The following is a 17,855-nucleotide window of genomic DNA, read 5'->3' on the forward strand; positions in this document are numbered from 1 at the left end:
TTTTAGAGCAGCTTTACCTCAGATCCTAATGCAGATGCTGTAAGCTCACTCACAATACTAGCAAGCAACCCACAGGTATTAGAAACCAGATGTGAAGAGAAAAGTTCATTTTCTCTTCTAAGGCTGTTCCGCACGGGTAAAACAACAATGACCAACATCTTTTCCAGCACTTCCCGAAAGCTTGTCATCCCTGAAACATTTTCTTCACTCTGCAGTGTAAACAAAAACAATGACAAATGACATGGTTATCAAAAAAAAAAAACCACAAACTTTTACATATTATGAGTATTAGGTAATTGAAATATCTGTGACTTCATGAAGATTAGAAATGTCTAGAAGGTGAAAAAAAGATTAAAATACTCAAAGCTCTCATAGTATGCATTCCTTTGTCAAAAGAATTGATTGATGTCCTTAATTTCCTGTATGAGGTGGTGACAAGTCTTTTATTAAATTGGAAAGACACCAGATATAGATGTCCTTTCCAGGAGATGTCTCCTCTATGACTATATGACTTTATGACTATACAGTCATAAAACCTATGGGCTTTAAAAGCATACATTAAAACACAATGGACATATAGCAACATTTGAAAATGTTCATGTAATTTTCTTCTGCAGTGTCTAAACAAGAGACTTGGAAGCTTTATTGTTTTGGTGCTAGCAAAAAGAATCTTCTGTGCAAAGAGGTAAGACAAACCAGTGGTGGGATAATTATAAACAGCTCTTCTTTGCTGAATGCAGTCTATGAAACCAATCTAAGCTTAAGCATCTATTTATTGTGTCTTCTGGCTAGCAGTGACATCCACTGCTTTCAACAAGAGAAATAAAATCACCTCAACAGATGAAAATCCAAGGTTTATCTTTCTTACCTCTTTATATGTCAAAAAAAAATATCCAAGCAGTGAACAAGTACGGAAGACAATCAGCAAAGCAAACCTGTACAAAACATTTTTCCATCTTTTACAGTTAGGAGACTGCTGTATCCAAGACACAAATATTATATTTGCATTTAGTATTGCCTGTGGTTTTTTCCCTTCATTAATTTGTACAGGTGCTTTCTAAGTCCCTGAAAGCTTTTAGCACAATAATGGCCTACAGGAGTATGTCCCCCAGCTAAACTGTGTATCTTATGAAGAGTAGAAAACTTCTTACCTTATCTTTTGCTCTAAATTTCTGGGAATGGTAGATTCTACAACTATCCTTTATTTACCTTTCTTGCACAATTCATAATTTCATACCCCTATTGTCAGCCAAATTGAAGAATACTGTTTAGTAGTCTCATTTCCCTAATTATTATCTTTTATTTTATTATTCATCTTCTATCTTATTTCTCATTCCTGCAAATCAATTCTAAAATATCAGAACTACAACAATACAGCATTAAAGAGCCCTTGATTAGGAAATTGTTTAATAACTTCTGCTAAAACAGTATGAACTGGGATTCCTTTACTGACCCCCTTAAAAACTCCAGTTTGGGACATGACTTTTTATAACTAAGGTTGTCTTCCTCAAAACATCAAATCTATCTACATGCTCCTCCTTGTGATCACATGAAAAAATTGCTGCAGAAACACAATGCAACAGAATACTACTCCAAAGGATATTTCTTCCAATTTAATATTCTAAGAACCATTCTGCTTACACATTCCCCAAAGAAGAAACAGTTGGAATATGTCAGAAAAAAGTTGAAAATTGTACAAAATAATAAGTTTCTGAACTAAGCCTTTTAGAAAGAAAACACTTAGGACAATTAATGTACATTTTTATCGAGTAAAAACGTGTAGGTACGTAACAGCTTTCTGTTGCAAAGTGAAAGAAATCATTGGATTTTTAGAACACATCCTCACCTGACTGAGCTTTTCCATGTGTGCAACCAGAAGAGGGAAGCGATGGGCCAGGGCAGAGTCGTTCTCGGTGCTGACTTGTTTAACCATGGAGCGCAGCAAGGCCTCTCCGTCGTAGGCGATGGGAAAGATGGAGGTCAGCTTCACCGACGTGTGGCACAGGGCAGACATCACCGCTGCAAGGAGCCGACTGCTGGAGGTCTTAAAGTTTGCTTCCTGGATATCCTAAACACAGAAAAGAAATTAACACAATGGCACCACTGCACTGAAACAACAGAGAAACTACTCAGAAAGGAACTTTCCAGTTTTACTGTAATTAATAAAAATAATTTAGAGATAGCTTTTCTATGAATTTACACTACCTTCCCTCATAAGCTTGAATTCAGGTCTTCAAAACTGGAGTAATTAAAATTTATTGGTTGGCATGCTTTAAAATAAATCCATATAGTATTACTTTGAAAATTTCGGTATCCTTTGAAGACAAGGCTTTTCTTATATTAACAATTATAATTAAACGACTTAGAGTAATACATTAAAGAACAGATTCTTCCTTGAAATTGTATATGCTAAATGAATCTTCATGCAAAGCAGCAAACTGTTTACAGCTCACCACAAGCAGTGCAAACAACCAACTACACTGTTTAGATGTGAGATGGTCATTCACAATAAGCAAAAGAAGAAAGTTGTTGATTACAGAATAGTATTTCCAGCTGCTTCTCATGTACTTGGCTGGATCAGAGCACTGCTGTAGTAATGAGTAATTACTCAAGTATTAGTGATAAAAAATACTACATGGATGCTCTTCGGCAACATGCAGCAAGAGTAAGCACATATAAAGGCATGGCCTCAACACTGAAAAAGCAGGTGCTGACAGTTACCAGCACCACAAATTTTCTTCATTGTCCCACAGACAATCTTAAAAGTTAAAGACGACAAAGTTCCGAGGCTCTTATTGAACTACTTTTAGAGAACACTCCAAACAAACAAAACCAGGAACAAATCCAACTCCCAATCATTTAAAAAACAATTCAAAACACAACAGAACTTGAGTCACAAATCAGAATGAATGCAAAAAATTAGTAATATTTTCAAGTATTACTTGGCTTCAATTTGAGCAAAAGGACAAGCTAAGCTGTTATATTTACTTGAGCCATTTTAATGTACCTGGTCCAAACAGTTCAGCAAGTCACAAAGACATGCCCACTGGAGAGCTGGTGTTGGATAGAATGAATGGAAGCAAGCTGTAAATGTATTATGGCATTCCTGAAGAACAGCTTCTAACAGACTGAGAGGCTGACTAAGATATCCTTGTGGATCATTGTCCAGCTTCACCATGCAATGGTCAACTCCTTCAGATAAAATTTTTCTCAGCAAGGTCCTAGTTTTTCCAATGCAATCTGCTAGTTTGCTGGTTTCTTCTACAACTGCCTTAGCTGTAGCTAGAAGATTACACAAACAGAAGCATTAAATGCACAATAATGAAATATTTTCATGTTAGAATGCACACTTTACATGCAAATAGAAAGACGGGGAATTCAGCAACATTGTTGAATCTACATTCAGAGAAGTTAATTCCAAAAATAAAACAGTGAGAGGGTGTTAAACTCTATCAAAGAAACCTGACCATTAAAAACTCCCACTTTTCTGATCTTTTATAATATATACTGCACTTTAATGAGCATTGTTAAAGTACAGGCATGAAAAACACACAATCTTTCAAATTCCCAATATGCTTACTGTCACAGCAAGCATTATGTACAGAAATGGAAAAAAAGATACAAACTGTCCAACACAGCTCAACTGACAAAAGCACACAGGAAATTACCTTTAAAATACACAGGTTACAGCGCAAACATGTGGTACTAGGATACTTAGTTATGCAGACAATTGGAAATTTCCTGTTTCTGACAACGAATCTTTTAATGCTCCAATAACACCATCTGTGTGAGCAAATCTATTTTATACCATATCCTACATGACAACTTAGATCAAATAATAAATTTCTTGTAGATTATTTGCTAATAAATATGAAACTGAGAGGAATACCTGATATTGGGTATATTTCACAGGTGTAGACCCTCAGCAATCTCAGGCAGCAAGTGCCCACAAAACGTAACCTTTCCAAATCCAGAAGAGTAGCAGTGTACTGGAAACCCTTCAGCCCACGAAGTTCTTCAACTCCCAGCACCAGTGTTGTCCAGCTCCAGTGAAGAATGCTCAGCAAAGACTCAAAGCATTCCTATTTCAGGTTATGAAGGATAGATACCAAGACAGATTTAGTGTTAAAAACAAAAAAATGACAGTTCTGCATCAGCATTAGACACAAGGCAAACAGCATCTTTTTTATGTTTACCTGAATCAGATAGCATCTTTATTTATGTCTATACACATCTATCATGCAACCAATTTGCTTGAGAATATTAAAAAAGAAAAACCACTGAGAATGCAGGGGACACTTCACTGCAATACCATAATAAAATCTATCTATAAGCTTTATTACAATATTATGTGTGGAAGCCCCTCATTATTTAAGAAAAACTGTATTCACCTGTAATGGAGATTTTCAGTAAACTTTATTTGCTTATCTACAGAAGTGTGCAACACTGACTTTTGACATAATACATTTTTGTCATAAAGTATTATCAGGGCTGTGTTAATTTTGTTTTTAATCAGTTATGATCAGCAGGACCGTGGACACTATATGACATTTACAGTACTTGAAAGCTAAACAGAAGCACATGGTAGTTCACAAAAAATCTGAGGATGTAAAAAGTTTTGTTTCTACTATTATTATTGTATGTGGTCAGTAATTTCACAAAGTTGTACCTCAGAAAACAAAAGTATTTGGTGTTGAACACCAAAGTGAAATCTTCAGAAAAAGTAAAAAATTAAAATATTCTTATCAGTGTACCTAACTTCTGCTTGAGAAAAAGCAAGCACAAAATCACCATTATTTCCACATCTAGACTTTTCAGTTTCCTAACCACGTATGAACTTGCAGGAAACACAGAATATTCTCAGTAGTACTCACCACAGAGACAGTTCTGGCAAAAGATCTCTTTAAAATATGTACAGGTTCACTAGTTTGCTGTTTTCCTTTGGATGCACTGCCATCACTTGTTGGCAACCTGGAAGAACAATTTTAGAACTTATTTGAAATCTCCAGTTTTCACTTTTAGTAGAGTTTTGGGTTGGGTTCGGTGTTTTGTTTTGGTTTTTAACTTTTTGTAGCTTTTACTGGTTTTATTGTTCAATTGGGGAAAAGAACCAAAGTGAAAAAAGTTTTAATTCTCAAAAAAAAAGTTCACCTTCAACATAACTTTCTCCAATTTCCTCACCATTCTAGACCAGTAACCAAGTATCCTGAATTGTGTCCAACTGGCAGTACTGTAACAACTGAAAACTAGGCTGAGATTTAATTACATGCAATTATTACAAGAATCAACTTATTTCCTCAGATGACATCAAGACTAGAAATGTTACTCCTTAAAAGAACACCGGTTTTGTGAAGGAAAATGTATGAGGAGGTTAAAAATACAGACAGCGTCTATCACTGCAGCATCTTCCCTTTTGTGCCACCCATTGGTCTTCAGAGGCCTCAAGGCTTGTTTGCCTTTTGGCCAGAGCCATCTCTCTACAGAAATCACCTAAATGATGAATTTGTCATGCCAGGACTTCATATACATCAAAATGAAACCTTCACCTGAAAGGACAGGGCATCTATAGACAGAAAGATTAATGGCAGAAGTGAGCTGTTCTGCAGAGGAACCTTGAAAAAGGACATTCTTAGAAAGGACAAGAGAACTGGCATCAAAAAATTCTAACCTTCAGAATCAATGTGGAAGCCAGGGGAATTATATACACAAAAATATATAAAATTTATGTCATGCATCTATCTGATGACATCTGTAAAATATACTATCAACACAGTGAAAGAGTTCCTGATTATTAAAACACATAACATTTATCAAGGCAATAAGTTTATGGTAACTTATTGTTAAGCACAGTTCATTGTTGATTTTAGCTTTGTTACATTAACATCATCTGTCTAAGAGTATACAGTTCCTAAAGTGAGGGGGACCAAATAGAGAACTTCCCAACTAGCAAAAAATATTATTAATGTTATTGTGAGATTTTATGGATGCAAATGACAATCTCCAGACTCATGCAGCATGACTGCAAGAAAAACAGCAAGGAAGTGAACGTGGGTATAATTTCATTACTTTTCTCAAAGGCACTAAGTTTTCCCTACATTTTTCAGATACTGATTTCCTTCACTTAATACAGTAGTATTTTCATGCAACACAGTTATAGTGAATTTAATACTTCTATTAAAAAAAAAAACATGTCAGTACACTGTTCCAGAGGTTAAAGTATTACCTGTATAATAATTGTGGAATCTGCCCTGCATTCACGTCTGTACCATTATTTGATTTCTTGGAACTTTTAAACTGAAATACAACACTGAAAGAGAAGTAACCCAGTTATTATTCAAGCCTTATTAGAGCTCTTCTTTTTCAATAAAAATATAGAAAAAAATATACCCATCATCTGTAGTAATAGAGGCCTGTCCATGAGATCCACAATCACTGCTAGGTCCTGACACTCTTGCCCAGGCTACATACCACCAGCCAGCTTGCAGGAGTACTGGCTCATCAAACATCATGGCATATTTCTCTCTGGGAGAAGTAAACGTTGGAAAATGTTAATTATTTTTATATTCACTTTTAACAAATTACACTCTAATTATAAAAAGAAATTGAGAAACAATGGTATTAAGTTGTATCTATTTAAATTCAAAACCCAAAAGCTTTTAATCTAAGAATTTTAATCTAAAAATATTGTAGGAATTAAAAAATAATTCACAAGGACCTACAAATGCCTGAGTTGTGCTTGATCTTGAACTGTGAACAATCGTATCAATGCTGAACAGAGTAAGAAGACATTAAGTTAAATTAATTTTAAAAAGTTTAAGTCAATTAACTTAAATAAACCCAATTACATCTAATATACAATACTGCAAGCAAAGTACTAACTATAAAGTACTATATAATACTGATTTCAGAAAATGTTTGCAAATGACAAGAACTTGTACATAAATTCTTAGTAATTACAATAAGCATTAAAAAAATTAACAGGATATATATTTAGGGGATTGATATATAAGATTTAAACCTGAAAGAATTAATCATGTATCATTTGAAATTTAAAGTACTTGATTACAGAGAACGAATAAGCAGCTACCACATAGCAATATTTTGTCTTATGGTCTCAACACAGGAAGATGGGATTTGACTTGGATTTATACCAGAGCAAGAATTTGATTATTTTTCTTATTTTAAATACCATAATGGCTTGGGGACGTATTTGGTGTTTTACTATTTCCCTACACACATCAAGTGTTTTACATCACTTGCTACAAGATTTTAATGATGTAGACCATCTCTGTTGATATTTAAAGTGATACTAAAATGTGTATAGGGAAGTAAAAATAAAGATCAAGAAGCAGGTGTAAGTAGGCAAGCTAAACATCTTACCTGGCAGCACAGTCATATGCTAAAACATCTGTCTCAGCAAGGAGGTCTCCATCTGTCTCATGGTCTCCCCCATCTGGACCCAATTCAAACAACTGGTGATGTAAGAAAGAAGGTAAAATTATGTTTTAGATGTTGGCAACCTCCTAACACCACTTCTTCTTGTCTGGCATTCTGGGAAATTGTATTTCCCAAAAATAACTACTACTAAATATCACTGACAGGCAAAACCACATTCGTAAGTCAGGCATTAACTGTTAAGAAACAGCAAATGACACTGACCTCCCAGCCCTATGTCCAGATACATTTCTAAGTGAAGAAACTCCCTAAATCTTGCAAACAAGACAAAAGCAGAGCATCTAAAAAAGGCAAAGTTGGGCAGAAGTTGCAGGTTTTCCATCACCAACTGAAATGCACTGTATGACCTCAAGATACACTCAGCTTCTCTGGAAAGGGACAGCTTGACAGTTCAACAGAGACAGTTGATAGTGTTACAAACAGTTGGTGACTGGGACAAAAAATAATACCTAAGAGAACTTTATTTTCTTACTTACAAATAATTTCTACCGTTTGATGATTTTGAAAATGGACCACAATACATGTCTATGACTTCTCTTGCAAACACCTATTTAATACTCATCTTATTTCTGGCAGGACTAGCAGTTCTTATCATGGCTGTAAGCTAATCCTAAACAAACTGAAAATATAATGTTAGAGTATTATCATAACGTTATTACCTCTGGTATTTAAAAGGTGTGATTAACATTAACTTTCTTGGCTTAGTACTTAGTTATTTACAATTCTCAGTCACTATGTTAAACTAGAATAAAATGCAACTGCTTAATTTCTGTTGGCTTAGACAAATGTTACTGCTAAGAATGTCCTACATTTGCCTAGAATAAACCTCAATATCTATGCATCTGAAAACAGAGGGAGAAAATTCATTATTCCACTAAATGATAAATAACAACAATAACATGTTCTGAATACAAAAACATCTAACAGAAATCTGATATAACATCTTTCACCAAAATTCTTATAAAGCATAGGAGCAGAGAACAGTCACCCAAAACCAGAGGTCTTACACCAGTGTGTGTTTCTGTAAGGTTTATTTATCCAGATTTATTTATTTATTTTGCCAGATTTATTTATTTTGAAACAATCAGCACACATGCTCCACCCATAATCATGCCTATATTTGGCACAGAGTTAATTGTATTTGCTGCCATTTTCTCTCAGTTGAAGAATCCCAGCCCAGAAGCTATCCATAGAGCAGTATGAGAAAGAAATAGCATGGAAAGTGGAAAGCAATGGCTCCTGATAAAGGACTCTCTTTCTGTTTTTGAGAACAGCTCCTCATGCATGACACAGCATGTGATTTTAACCGGAAGCCCACTACACCAATCTTCTGCTGGTGGACCTTGGAGCTTCATGTAAATATATCACAGAACCATTCAGACTCTAAAATAACTGCCCAAGATATCTCTAGGATGGCACAGCATTTAATGAAGGTAAAAATGGGCCAATTTCATGAAAAGTAAGAATGGTAATTCTCAGCTCTCTACTTCATCCACTGTGCCTGCACAATGCTTTCCACATACAGTAAACCATGAATCAAGAAATAAAACTAATCATGGTTTTGGACAGCATTACTGAAAGTTGTGATTTTGAGACACAATATTGCTTAAAACAAAACCAAACCTCCTACCTTTATTTTAGCAGTGTATTCACCTCTACCACCAAAAAGACCAAGACCACCTAGCAATATATCTGTGTCAGCACAGAAACGGATAGCTTCTACTGAGTGGGCTGAATAACCCCAGCCTCCTCCATGACCTGCAGAAACACCCCAACAAAAATATAGTTAATCTTAGTCTGTTGTTCTGCAACCTCATCAGCATGTGCTATGAAACTTTAGTGTGTACATACTTTCAAATCTGTTAACAACACTATAGTCTTCTTTAGAATAAACTTTCATTACTGCTTGAGTCTCTTCTTCTGTATTTGCAACACCCATTTTTAAGTCCTGCATAGCAGCCAAAGTATCAAGGCAACCTAAAAGAAAGCAAAACCAAAAAGAACTCAAATTCTCTCAGTGTTGATTATAATAATTGAAATAGAAATGAATACTAGTTAAGAAAATCAAAGCAATCTGTTTTGTCCCCACATCACCCATATGCTACCAAGTAGCTTTATACTTTTGATTTAGTTATAGGTCACTGCTGCAGAATCTCAAGGCTTGCTAATGACCATAAGCTTCATTTATTATCCAGAATAACAAACAAATGTGATTAAACCTACTCTGAAACTTTCCTAATGGCAAATAAATTGCCAGTAACATTTTTTTCCTTTTTACACTTAAAATATTACCCAAAAAGAGTTAAAGTAGGAACTGAATTACGGTCAGATTTGAAAGTCTTCACAAAGGTGTTTTGTTTCATACACTCAGTGGACAAGTGAGTTAAAATAACTGGGTATGTTGCACATGGCCAGTTTACATATGAAAACAGTGTACTTACGTGTTGCATTTTTAGACTACAAAAAACTACAAAAGGAACTCATTAGACAAAACTGCAAAGATTTTATATACTGCACTTACTTTAAAACAAAAATAACTTATTGAAGATCACTTTTTTCAGGTTTGAGTTATTTGAGATTCCAGGTTAAGAATACTGACTTTATTCTGCGGACTTTCCAAAAAGATCCTCTAGGAAGGTCTCTTACTTTATTATGTAGGCATCTAACAAGTTTGACCAGAACTCTAAAGTCCTCAAACATCATTAAAATGGCAGAAGATAACTACATTAGCCAAATTATAAAAGTTAAAATGAATGGTGAAAGACTACAAAGTGAAATTTTAACTAAAAAGGTCAGGAAGTTTTTAGATTACAATTTGTTTTTACATTAAGCTATGTTACTTTATTTTGTCTAAGGTTCTGACTCATGAACTATAAATATATACCTAGAATATGCAAAGCTGCATGAGATCTGGTGGTTAGAGCTTTGGAACCTGTTGGCAGAGCAAGTTCTGGACTCAGAATACTACACCGGGATTGCATGTCTGGAGCTGAGGGAAGCCTGGAATCGGCAACTACTGCGTTGTAACTCCACAGTTCCCTGGCATTTGGGCGAAACCTGGAGCAAGAGAAAATAGAACGAACAAAACCTGTCATCTACTGAAAAAATACAAAACCTTATCAACAATTACATTTTTAAGATATTTAACGTAAAATGTAGATCTGCTGGTATAAACTCTTGGAACCGAGCATCACTACCACAAATATATGAAAACTTTATTAGCTTAACACTCCAGCAAACAAAAAGATACAAAAATATTGTTATACCTTAAGTCAAAAAGTCATATTAGGGTTTAGAAATTTCAGAAAATATTAAGGCATTTCTCAAAACTAACAAATGTTAAAACATTATCTATTAAGAAGTGTGAAGTAACTAGCTAAGTACTAAACAGAATGGCAGATGTGCTCAAAAATTTTAAAGATGCTAAGCGAAAGGAAAAGGCTTACCTTCAAATAAGAGAAAAAAATCTTGAGGAATCCAACGTATTTTGTTTGGGCTATTTTAAATGGGTAACATCGCCTCATGAGTTTTTAAGGGATTATAAAAAAAGGGCAGCATAAACAAGGGAATACAAAGACTTTCTATAATATAGATTAACACATAGAAAAAAGAAAATGAAATCTTTGAAACCACTACATAAAAGGAAAAAACAGTAAGAAGTCTATAGGAGTTTTCTGAAGAAGCACAAAAGGAATTTTCACTTGCTACCCTTTCAAAAATCTTAAGGTCAACAAAATAGTTTTGGCAAAAAATATTAAAGGGCACCATACATATTCAGGATTTTAACAAGTTATCAATGTTCAAATTTATACACATTCCACATCCACTTGAATTTCTACTAAGAGATTAAGTCACAAAGCTTTGCAGAAATGTTTAAGCTGCACATCATCAAAATGTTGTCTCTGTACAAGAAATTGAATCCATCACTTAAATGGGCATGAATCAAAATGTCCAGAAATAATATGCCAAGTATTTAACTACTAATAGGCATGTTTATTAACATGTCTCTTACTCAGACTATTTTTGCATTTTCTATTGAACAAGAATGGGATATAACAGAGAAATAAATCTGCACAGTCTCAAAAAATCCACTCTTCAGTTAAGTATTTAAGCTCTGGATTTAGTTCCATAGTCCACAAAGTACTACAAGACAGTAAAATATCTCAATTCATGTTTATCCATAATATCTAACATGTGACTTTTTACTTCCTTCAGCTGGATAACCGTTTTATTATCTTCAAGTTGAGAATAATTATCTTGCCTCCCCTGAAACTTGCTGCATTCCCATGGCCATTGATAACTGGTTTAGTTCCCAAATTGAGTCTTTCAGCAGATTAGAACATGCTGAAAATATAGAACTCTAAGGGATGTGGGTGCTACTGTTATTTCTAATCTCAACATAATTTAAATAAAAACTGAACCAGTGAGATTCAAACAATCTTGCAGATGTGCAAAATGCAGAACTGCAACCATCCAAGGTAATGCCTATGTCATAAAGGAATGTGCCTGGCAAACACATGCTTCAATTTAAATTGGCTGTTAAGTTCTTGAATCTCACTTCTGGATGAAGACATCCAAAGTAGGACACAAGTAGCTTTTAAAGACATGATCCTATGAGATACCGTCTCTTCCAGATGAATGTTGGCTAGCCAGTTCCCTGCATCGCTCAAACTTGTTTTGTCTTCAAGCAATTTAAATATCATCAAGCCCACAAACTCAGATGGAAGTTCAGATTTCTCTACAAATCCTAGTTAATATACCTTTTAAATTGTTATAGAAGAATTGAATGTTATGATTCTGTGTTGGAACAAAGGCTTATTATCTCCACTTGCTCAAAGACTACACTTCAAAGACTGAAATAAATACAATTGGTCTGAATGTCTATGTCTAAATAAACACCTTTACTATGACCTCCCAAAATGTCAGAACTGAAAAGAATACCATTGCTCCACCCCTTCTCTAGTGGTCTTAACCACTAATGGCTGACAGAAGAACAACAATTTAAGACACACACATAAGGCAGCTGAATATGGCAAGGAAGTTATTCAGTCAAGTGTTAGGTAGATGGAGGAAAGGCATTTAGGAGAGTACAGAGACAAAACAAGATTTGAATCCCCAAAGTATTATGAGACTGGAATGAGAATGATGCAAAAAAAAAAAAAAGAAATTTTAAAAATGCAGAAAAGAGAACATGTTTGTTTTGGGCTTACTTGAACAAACCATCCAAAAATGAGAAAAATATTTATGGAAGACTAAAAACTGTTTTTCATTTACAGAGAAAATAAGCATTATCAAATCTCCAGCCTTGAACAATATTTTAAAAATTATTTATATATTACTATTTTAGTAGCTATAATCCACACTTGCCTCCAAATAACATCATAGACAGGATCCAGACACACACCAGAACCTTGAAGGTCTTCCTGCTCAGAATCATTGAATGTTTTGCAACTGCCATCTACTTTGTTTATCAGAAGACATTTAAAAGGAGGAGGTTCTGATATTGAAGCTGGTACCAAACCTAGATCAGGGAGTAAAAAGAGGAAACATGAAGACACCACTCATTAACGCTTTATGCTCAGAAAATGGCATGTTATACAGTAGAGAAGAACAGATATACTGCTACAACAAAAATATAAATAGAGATGAGACTTAAATGCAGGTGAAGGTTAGACTTTCACATTATTATTTTAAATAAAAAACACCTTTCTAAAGAAAGGATCACCATATGTAGTAGAACTAGAAGGCAAAAATATTTTCAGTTCCTCCATCCATGTTTTTGACTTGTTGCTCCTCTATTGTTTACACAACTGAACCCACTTTCTCCTCCAGCACTTCTATAAGCATTTAAAATAATAGAAGAGTTCTTGCCTATTATATGCCTGCTTGCAAAGATCTCTGATGTAGCAAGCACATGAGAATTAATGAGAGCTTCGTCGATCCGGAGGAAAGTCTGGTCCCCGCTCGCGCCAATCCACGTAGCTTTGCGCCCATACTTGGAGCCTATGTTAGGCATTGGGGCTGGCTTTGCATTCCAGTAGGGCATGTCCAGAATTGGTCTGCCAAGCTGACCTTTCTGTAGGAAGAATGCAAGAATCAGTAAGTGACAGTAACAGTTAGTGTCAAAGATAGATAAATTACTTCAATAGTTCTATCACACAAAATTGGTAAGCTGGAAGAGAATTTGCCAAAAAACTACCTTCAAAATGCAGTGCCTGCTCCAAGTGAAGTGTTATGCATTTAACTACAAGGAACAAGTTACTGACAGATATACTCCTCCCTTTTCAGATAGGTTTTTGAGTAAAGTTTTTGTTAAATACAACTACATCTCTCTGTGATGGATAACCCTGCTCTTCATCTTCAGTATCAAATATAAAAGCGTTGTTTTCCTACAATGTTCAATATCTGATTAATGTTGGTGCTAAACAAGGAATAGATTCATAAGAAAAACATTTGTATTCAGACAGACCATCCAAGTTCCATTCAATTCTGAACTTATACGGACTAAGATTCATAGAGCAAATACCTCTTAAACATACCAAGAAATTGATTAGCTCATCAAACTTGAGCTAAAAACAGTGCCTCAGTAAGCACTGCTGCACATGCTCATGAACACTTATCTGGAGATCTAGGGCTTTACCTCTATGTACAACTAGTTACTGAGCTGGACCAACAGTTCATATACTGCACCTCAGTATGCAGAAAGAACTGCTGCCAGAAACCTGCTCATGCTCCATCTACCTCCCTCAGGCACAGAAAATGCACTGCATGCAAATAAAGTTAAAATGATTAGAGAAAAGAAAAATGCATATACAGCAAATGTCTTTTGTTCGGCACATTACTCATCTTTCTTCATAACAATATAAGTAAGTAAACATGGTGAAGACATTTTCAAGTAACATGCTTTGTTTTGACTTTATGAAGCTTTCAGCCAACTTTCTAGTACCACAATACTAAAAGCAGACACAAAAATCAAGTGGTCTAAATATGGCCTAAACTTATTTGTTTTCTTTTAAAGAAAGGGGAAAAAACCCTCAGTCAACTGACAAGCTTTTACACCCCATTTCTGAGAGTGAACTTGGTTTTTCAGGGGCCAAGTTTCACTGCAAGACAGCAAAGCTTAAACCTTTACATGTTTACATGTCAGTTTTGACGGGAACACATACATCAAAGCTTTTGCCTAAAGTCTGAAAAACAACAAAATATTACTCATTTTGAATTCAGGACATGACTTTCTACTTGCAAAATTTCAGTCTTCACTTTTTAATTTCATTTTTTTGTAAAAAGATTTCAAAAGTTGAAATTTCTCTTCTGTTGTGTCAGGCAGTAAGTAGTTTTTAAGCATGTAAAAATAGCTCAGTACTTATACGCTACAAGGGGCATCTTTGCCAACACAGGGAGGCAGAGAGGGAAGTAAACAATGTTTAAATGCCTGTTTAGTGAATATAAGAATGGATTCCACATGGACATGGGGAAATATACACCACATGGATATGAAAGAAGAACACTGGAGTTGTGCTGTGCTGTACTGAGCAATAACCCCTTCCCTCAAGTGTAAGCCGAACTTCTGCAACTCATTGCTGTTTCTATGGAAGAATCCAAACCGCTTTTTTCTGTCAAATGGAGACAGGTAATAGAATAGGCAACAATTACTTAGAACCAAGCTTGAAACAGTAAGAGTTTGAGAAAACAGGTGCACTTTATAAAATAACACTGTTTTAAATCACCATCTTCATTAAAATATTAAAAAAACCCCAAGAATCCCTGGCATTGTGCTTTTCTAATCAGAACAATATTAAAGGCTACATTTTAAAACATAAGTACTGAAGACATGCAGAAGTTATGCACAGTTCTGTAAGAGCAAGCATCAGCAGTCTTGCAAGGTCTCTGAACAACATATGAACTACTAGCTTATTCCCATAAACAAGCAACATTTCCTTACTGAGAAACTTCCAAATGTGAAAACCTGGCCATCCATTAAGAGAATAGCTGTGTGGTTGCTCCCAGCAGTAACTTGTGTACTAGGACCTGGTAATGCTTGCACCAAAGTGGGACATCCCCTAGATAAAAATAAATTAACTCTATGTCAATACATGGTCACGCAGCATTTAAAACACACATTATAATAAGAAGTATTTCAATTGCTGTGAAATATATTCACTAGATTCACATACTATAAGAACTTAGAGCCAAGAAACATCTTGCATATTAAACCAACAGAAGTTTGAAAGATGGCACCAGACAGTTAAGTTTATGCCTTTCTGTTACAGGGAAACAGATCAAGGACCCTCTCTTCAGTTCAACTCAGAAATTAGCATAGAATAAGAATTATTAATTTAATATATAATTCTAGAATTACAGATGTGTAGATACAATAACATATACATGTGTGTATTTTTGTGTGAATACAAAATATATTGCAATGAAATGTAGCAGTAAAATATGTTCGGAGAACTCTACTTAAGCACTTAAAAAACCCCTGGAAGCAATCAAAGCCTTACTCCAGTACAGTTACCAGAAGCAATATTGCTACAGCACTCTCAAGATCACTGGATAGGGAGTTATAAAGAAATAAAGGTCTACTCCCCTTCATCAGCTCCTCTCCCATCAAACTTAGACTCAATAAAGAATAGACCTCTCCAAACTCTTTTCCAGAGAGATAAGAAAAGGTCTAATCCATTTGTCTCCCAAATATGGACAGACATAAGAAAATAAACCTTCTATTTCAGTAAAAATCAAGGGGAAAAAAATGACAGGATGTTCAAGATGCAAAGAAAGAAAACTTGAACTGATGACTTGAAATAGAAAGAGCACAAAAGATAAAAAGAATGAGACACTAAAATTTTTATTTCAATACCAACAAAGAGAACAGAAACCTACAAGACTTTGAATTCCGTAATGAATGTCTACCTAGACTTAATATTTCCTGTGGAGTTAAAAACTGTGAATTTGAAGAACAAGTTATTCCCACATAATTTTATGTTTGGAAACTGGGCTCAGTTATACAGAGGATGACAGCACTATGTGAACTTACTTTTAAACACAGCTTTTCAAAAGTAGGGTAATCTAAAATAAGAACAGGCTGGTTTATACTGGAATAAAAAAAGGCAAGCCCATAGTTACCTAGTGATTTTTTATTGTTTTGCAGCTGAAGTGGTAAAAGACGGTTCATCTCAAAGTTCTGATTTTGGCTGAATTGCAGGTACAATAGAAGTCAAGAAATTATGAGGAAGGTGAACATTATGTTCAGCAGAAAAAGGGCAGATGGGAAGATGTGAACACAAAAATGTGGAACAGAAGAATGCAGCATGAAGATAAGTTGATAACCTAAAGAAGGATGAACACAGGTATATAGAAAAAGTATTCTTTGGTGGCAAATGTAGCTTTCAGTGAGTGACTAGTGAAGATGGAGGGACTGAAGGGTAGAATAAAATTAAGTGGAGGATGTACAACATGACACTCAAATTTAGGTGCTTATCTTGGTCTACAGGCACATAGATATTGACATCACTATGATTATACACAGACATAAAGCATAGTTTAGCAGCAGCAATGATGAAATTAAAAAAAAAAAACCTTCACATTTGTCTCCCATTAACTTTAAGGAAACTCAGAAAGGCATCAAAACATAAATAAAACATAACTACTAATTAATCCAAAAGCACCCCTGTTAAAAGGAAGTATTTTTATCATAAGGTTTTTCTTCCTCTCTCAAAATTATGATAGCTGTAGGCATGGAATTATCAATCATATCTTTATTTAAAAAAAAACCAGCGAATATTTCATCTTTTAATGCTTAAAAACTGTGCTATTATCACCATAACTATTTATCTTTCTGTTCTTCCAATTGACTCTGTCAGTAACATTATATGAATGCTGTGTTTGATAGCCTCTTGGCTACAGCAGAAGAAAATCAAATAAGCCACTAATGCAGAGAGATGAACTACATTACCCTCTTAAACAGTTTTTTAATTAAGATCACCCAACTTTTGGAATGGAATGGCCAGCTACAGTCTATCGGTTCATTTAGAAGTGAACAGAAAAAAAAAAGTAAGATACTTAACTACATAAAATAAACATGAATTGCAAAAAACTAGTTTTCACTTCATAAAAGGAAGAGGGATTTCAAAAAATACAGACAGTTTGACTAGTGCACATAGAATTTAAAACCCATGATACTACTGAGTATTTCCCTATCCCCCTGAAACTCAACACAGGAAAGCTCAGAATAGACACTGAAGAGTCTGAGAGACTCTAGGAAAAGTTTTAACAACCAGAGTTTCTCCATCGGCATCAAAGAAAACAAGAATTTTGTATGACTGACATACCACTAGTTTTCTGGGATGGAGTGGAAAGACACGCTGGTATTAAAGTCACAGAACGTTTGGTCAATCACAAAA

At 34.9% G+C, this 17,855-nt stretch overlaps 1 protein-coding gene across 2 annotated transcripts in view; it reads right to left on the bottom strand.

The window, feature by feature from the left end:
* The window catches only part of MYCBP2 (MYC binding protein 2), a 173,379-nt gene that overhangs the window by 82,683 nt on the left and 72,841 nt on the right, over nucleotides 1–17,855 (bottom strand). For both annotated transcript variants that reach the window (XM_058800162.1, XM_058800161.1), the window contains exons 21-34: nucleotides 15,398–15,515; nucleotides 13,327–13,531; nucleotides 12,823–12,976; nucleotides 10,340–10,512; nucleotides 9,307–9,432; nucleotides 9,086–9,213; nucleotides 7,381–7,472; nucleotides 6,388–6,522; nucleotides 6,224–6,307; nucleotides 4,875–4,971; nucleotides 3,890–4,082; nucleotides 3,008–3,282; nucleotides 1,847–2,068; nucleotides 18–209 (exon numbers count right to left, since the gene is read on the bottom strand). In XM_058800162.1, coding sequence (XP_058656145.1) covers nucleotides 18–209; nucleotides 1,847–2,068; nucleotides 3,008–3,282; nucleotides 3,890–4,082; nucleotides 4,875–4,971; nucleotides 6,224–6,307; nucleotides 6,388–6,522; nucleotides 7,381–7,472; nucleotides 9,086–9,213; nucleotides 9,307–9,432; nucleotides 10,340–10,512; nucleotides 12,823–12,976; nucleotides 13,327–13,531; nucleotides 15,398–15,515 — 2,194 coding nt within the window. The remainder of the gene's footprint in view (nucleotides 1–17; nucleotides 210–1,846; nucleotides 2,069–3,007; nucleotides 3,283–3,889; nucleotides 4,083–4,874; nucleotides 4,972–6,223; nucleotides 6,308–6,387; nucleotides 6,523–7,380; nucleotides 7,473–9,085; nucleotides 9,214–9,306; nucleotides 9,433–10,339; nucleotides 10,513–12,822; nucleotides 12,977–13,326; nucleotides 13,532–15,397; nucleotides 15,516–17,855) is intronic.

Source organism: Ammospiza caudacuta, chromosome 2 (genome assembly GCF_027887145.1).
Source record: "Ammospiza caudacuta isolate bAmmCau1 chromosome 2, bAmmCau1.pri, whole genome shotgun sequence".
NCBI lineage: Eukaryota > Metazoa > Chordata > Aves > Passeriformes > Passerellidae > Ammospiza > Ammospiza caudacuta.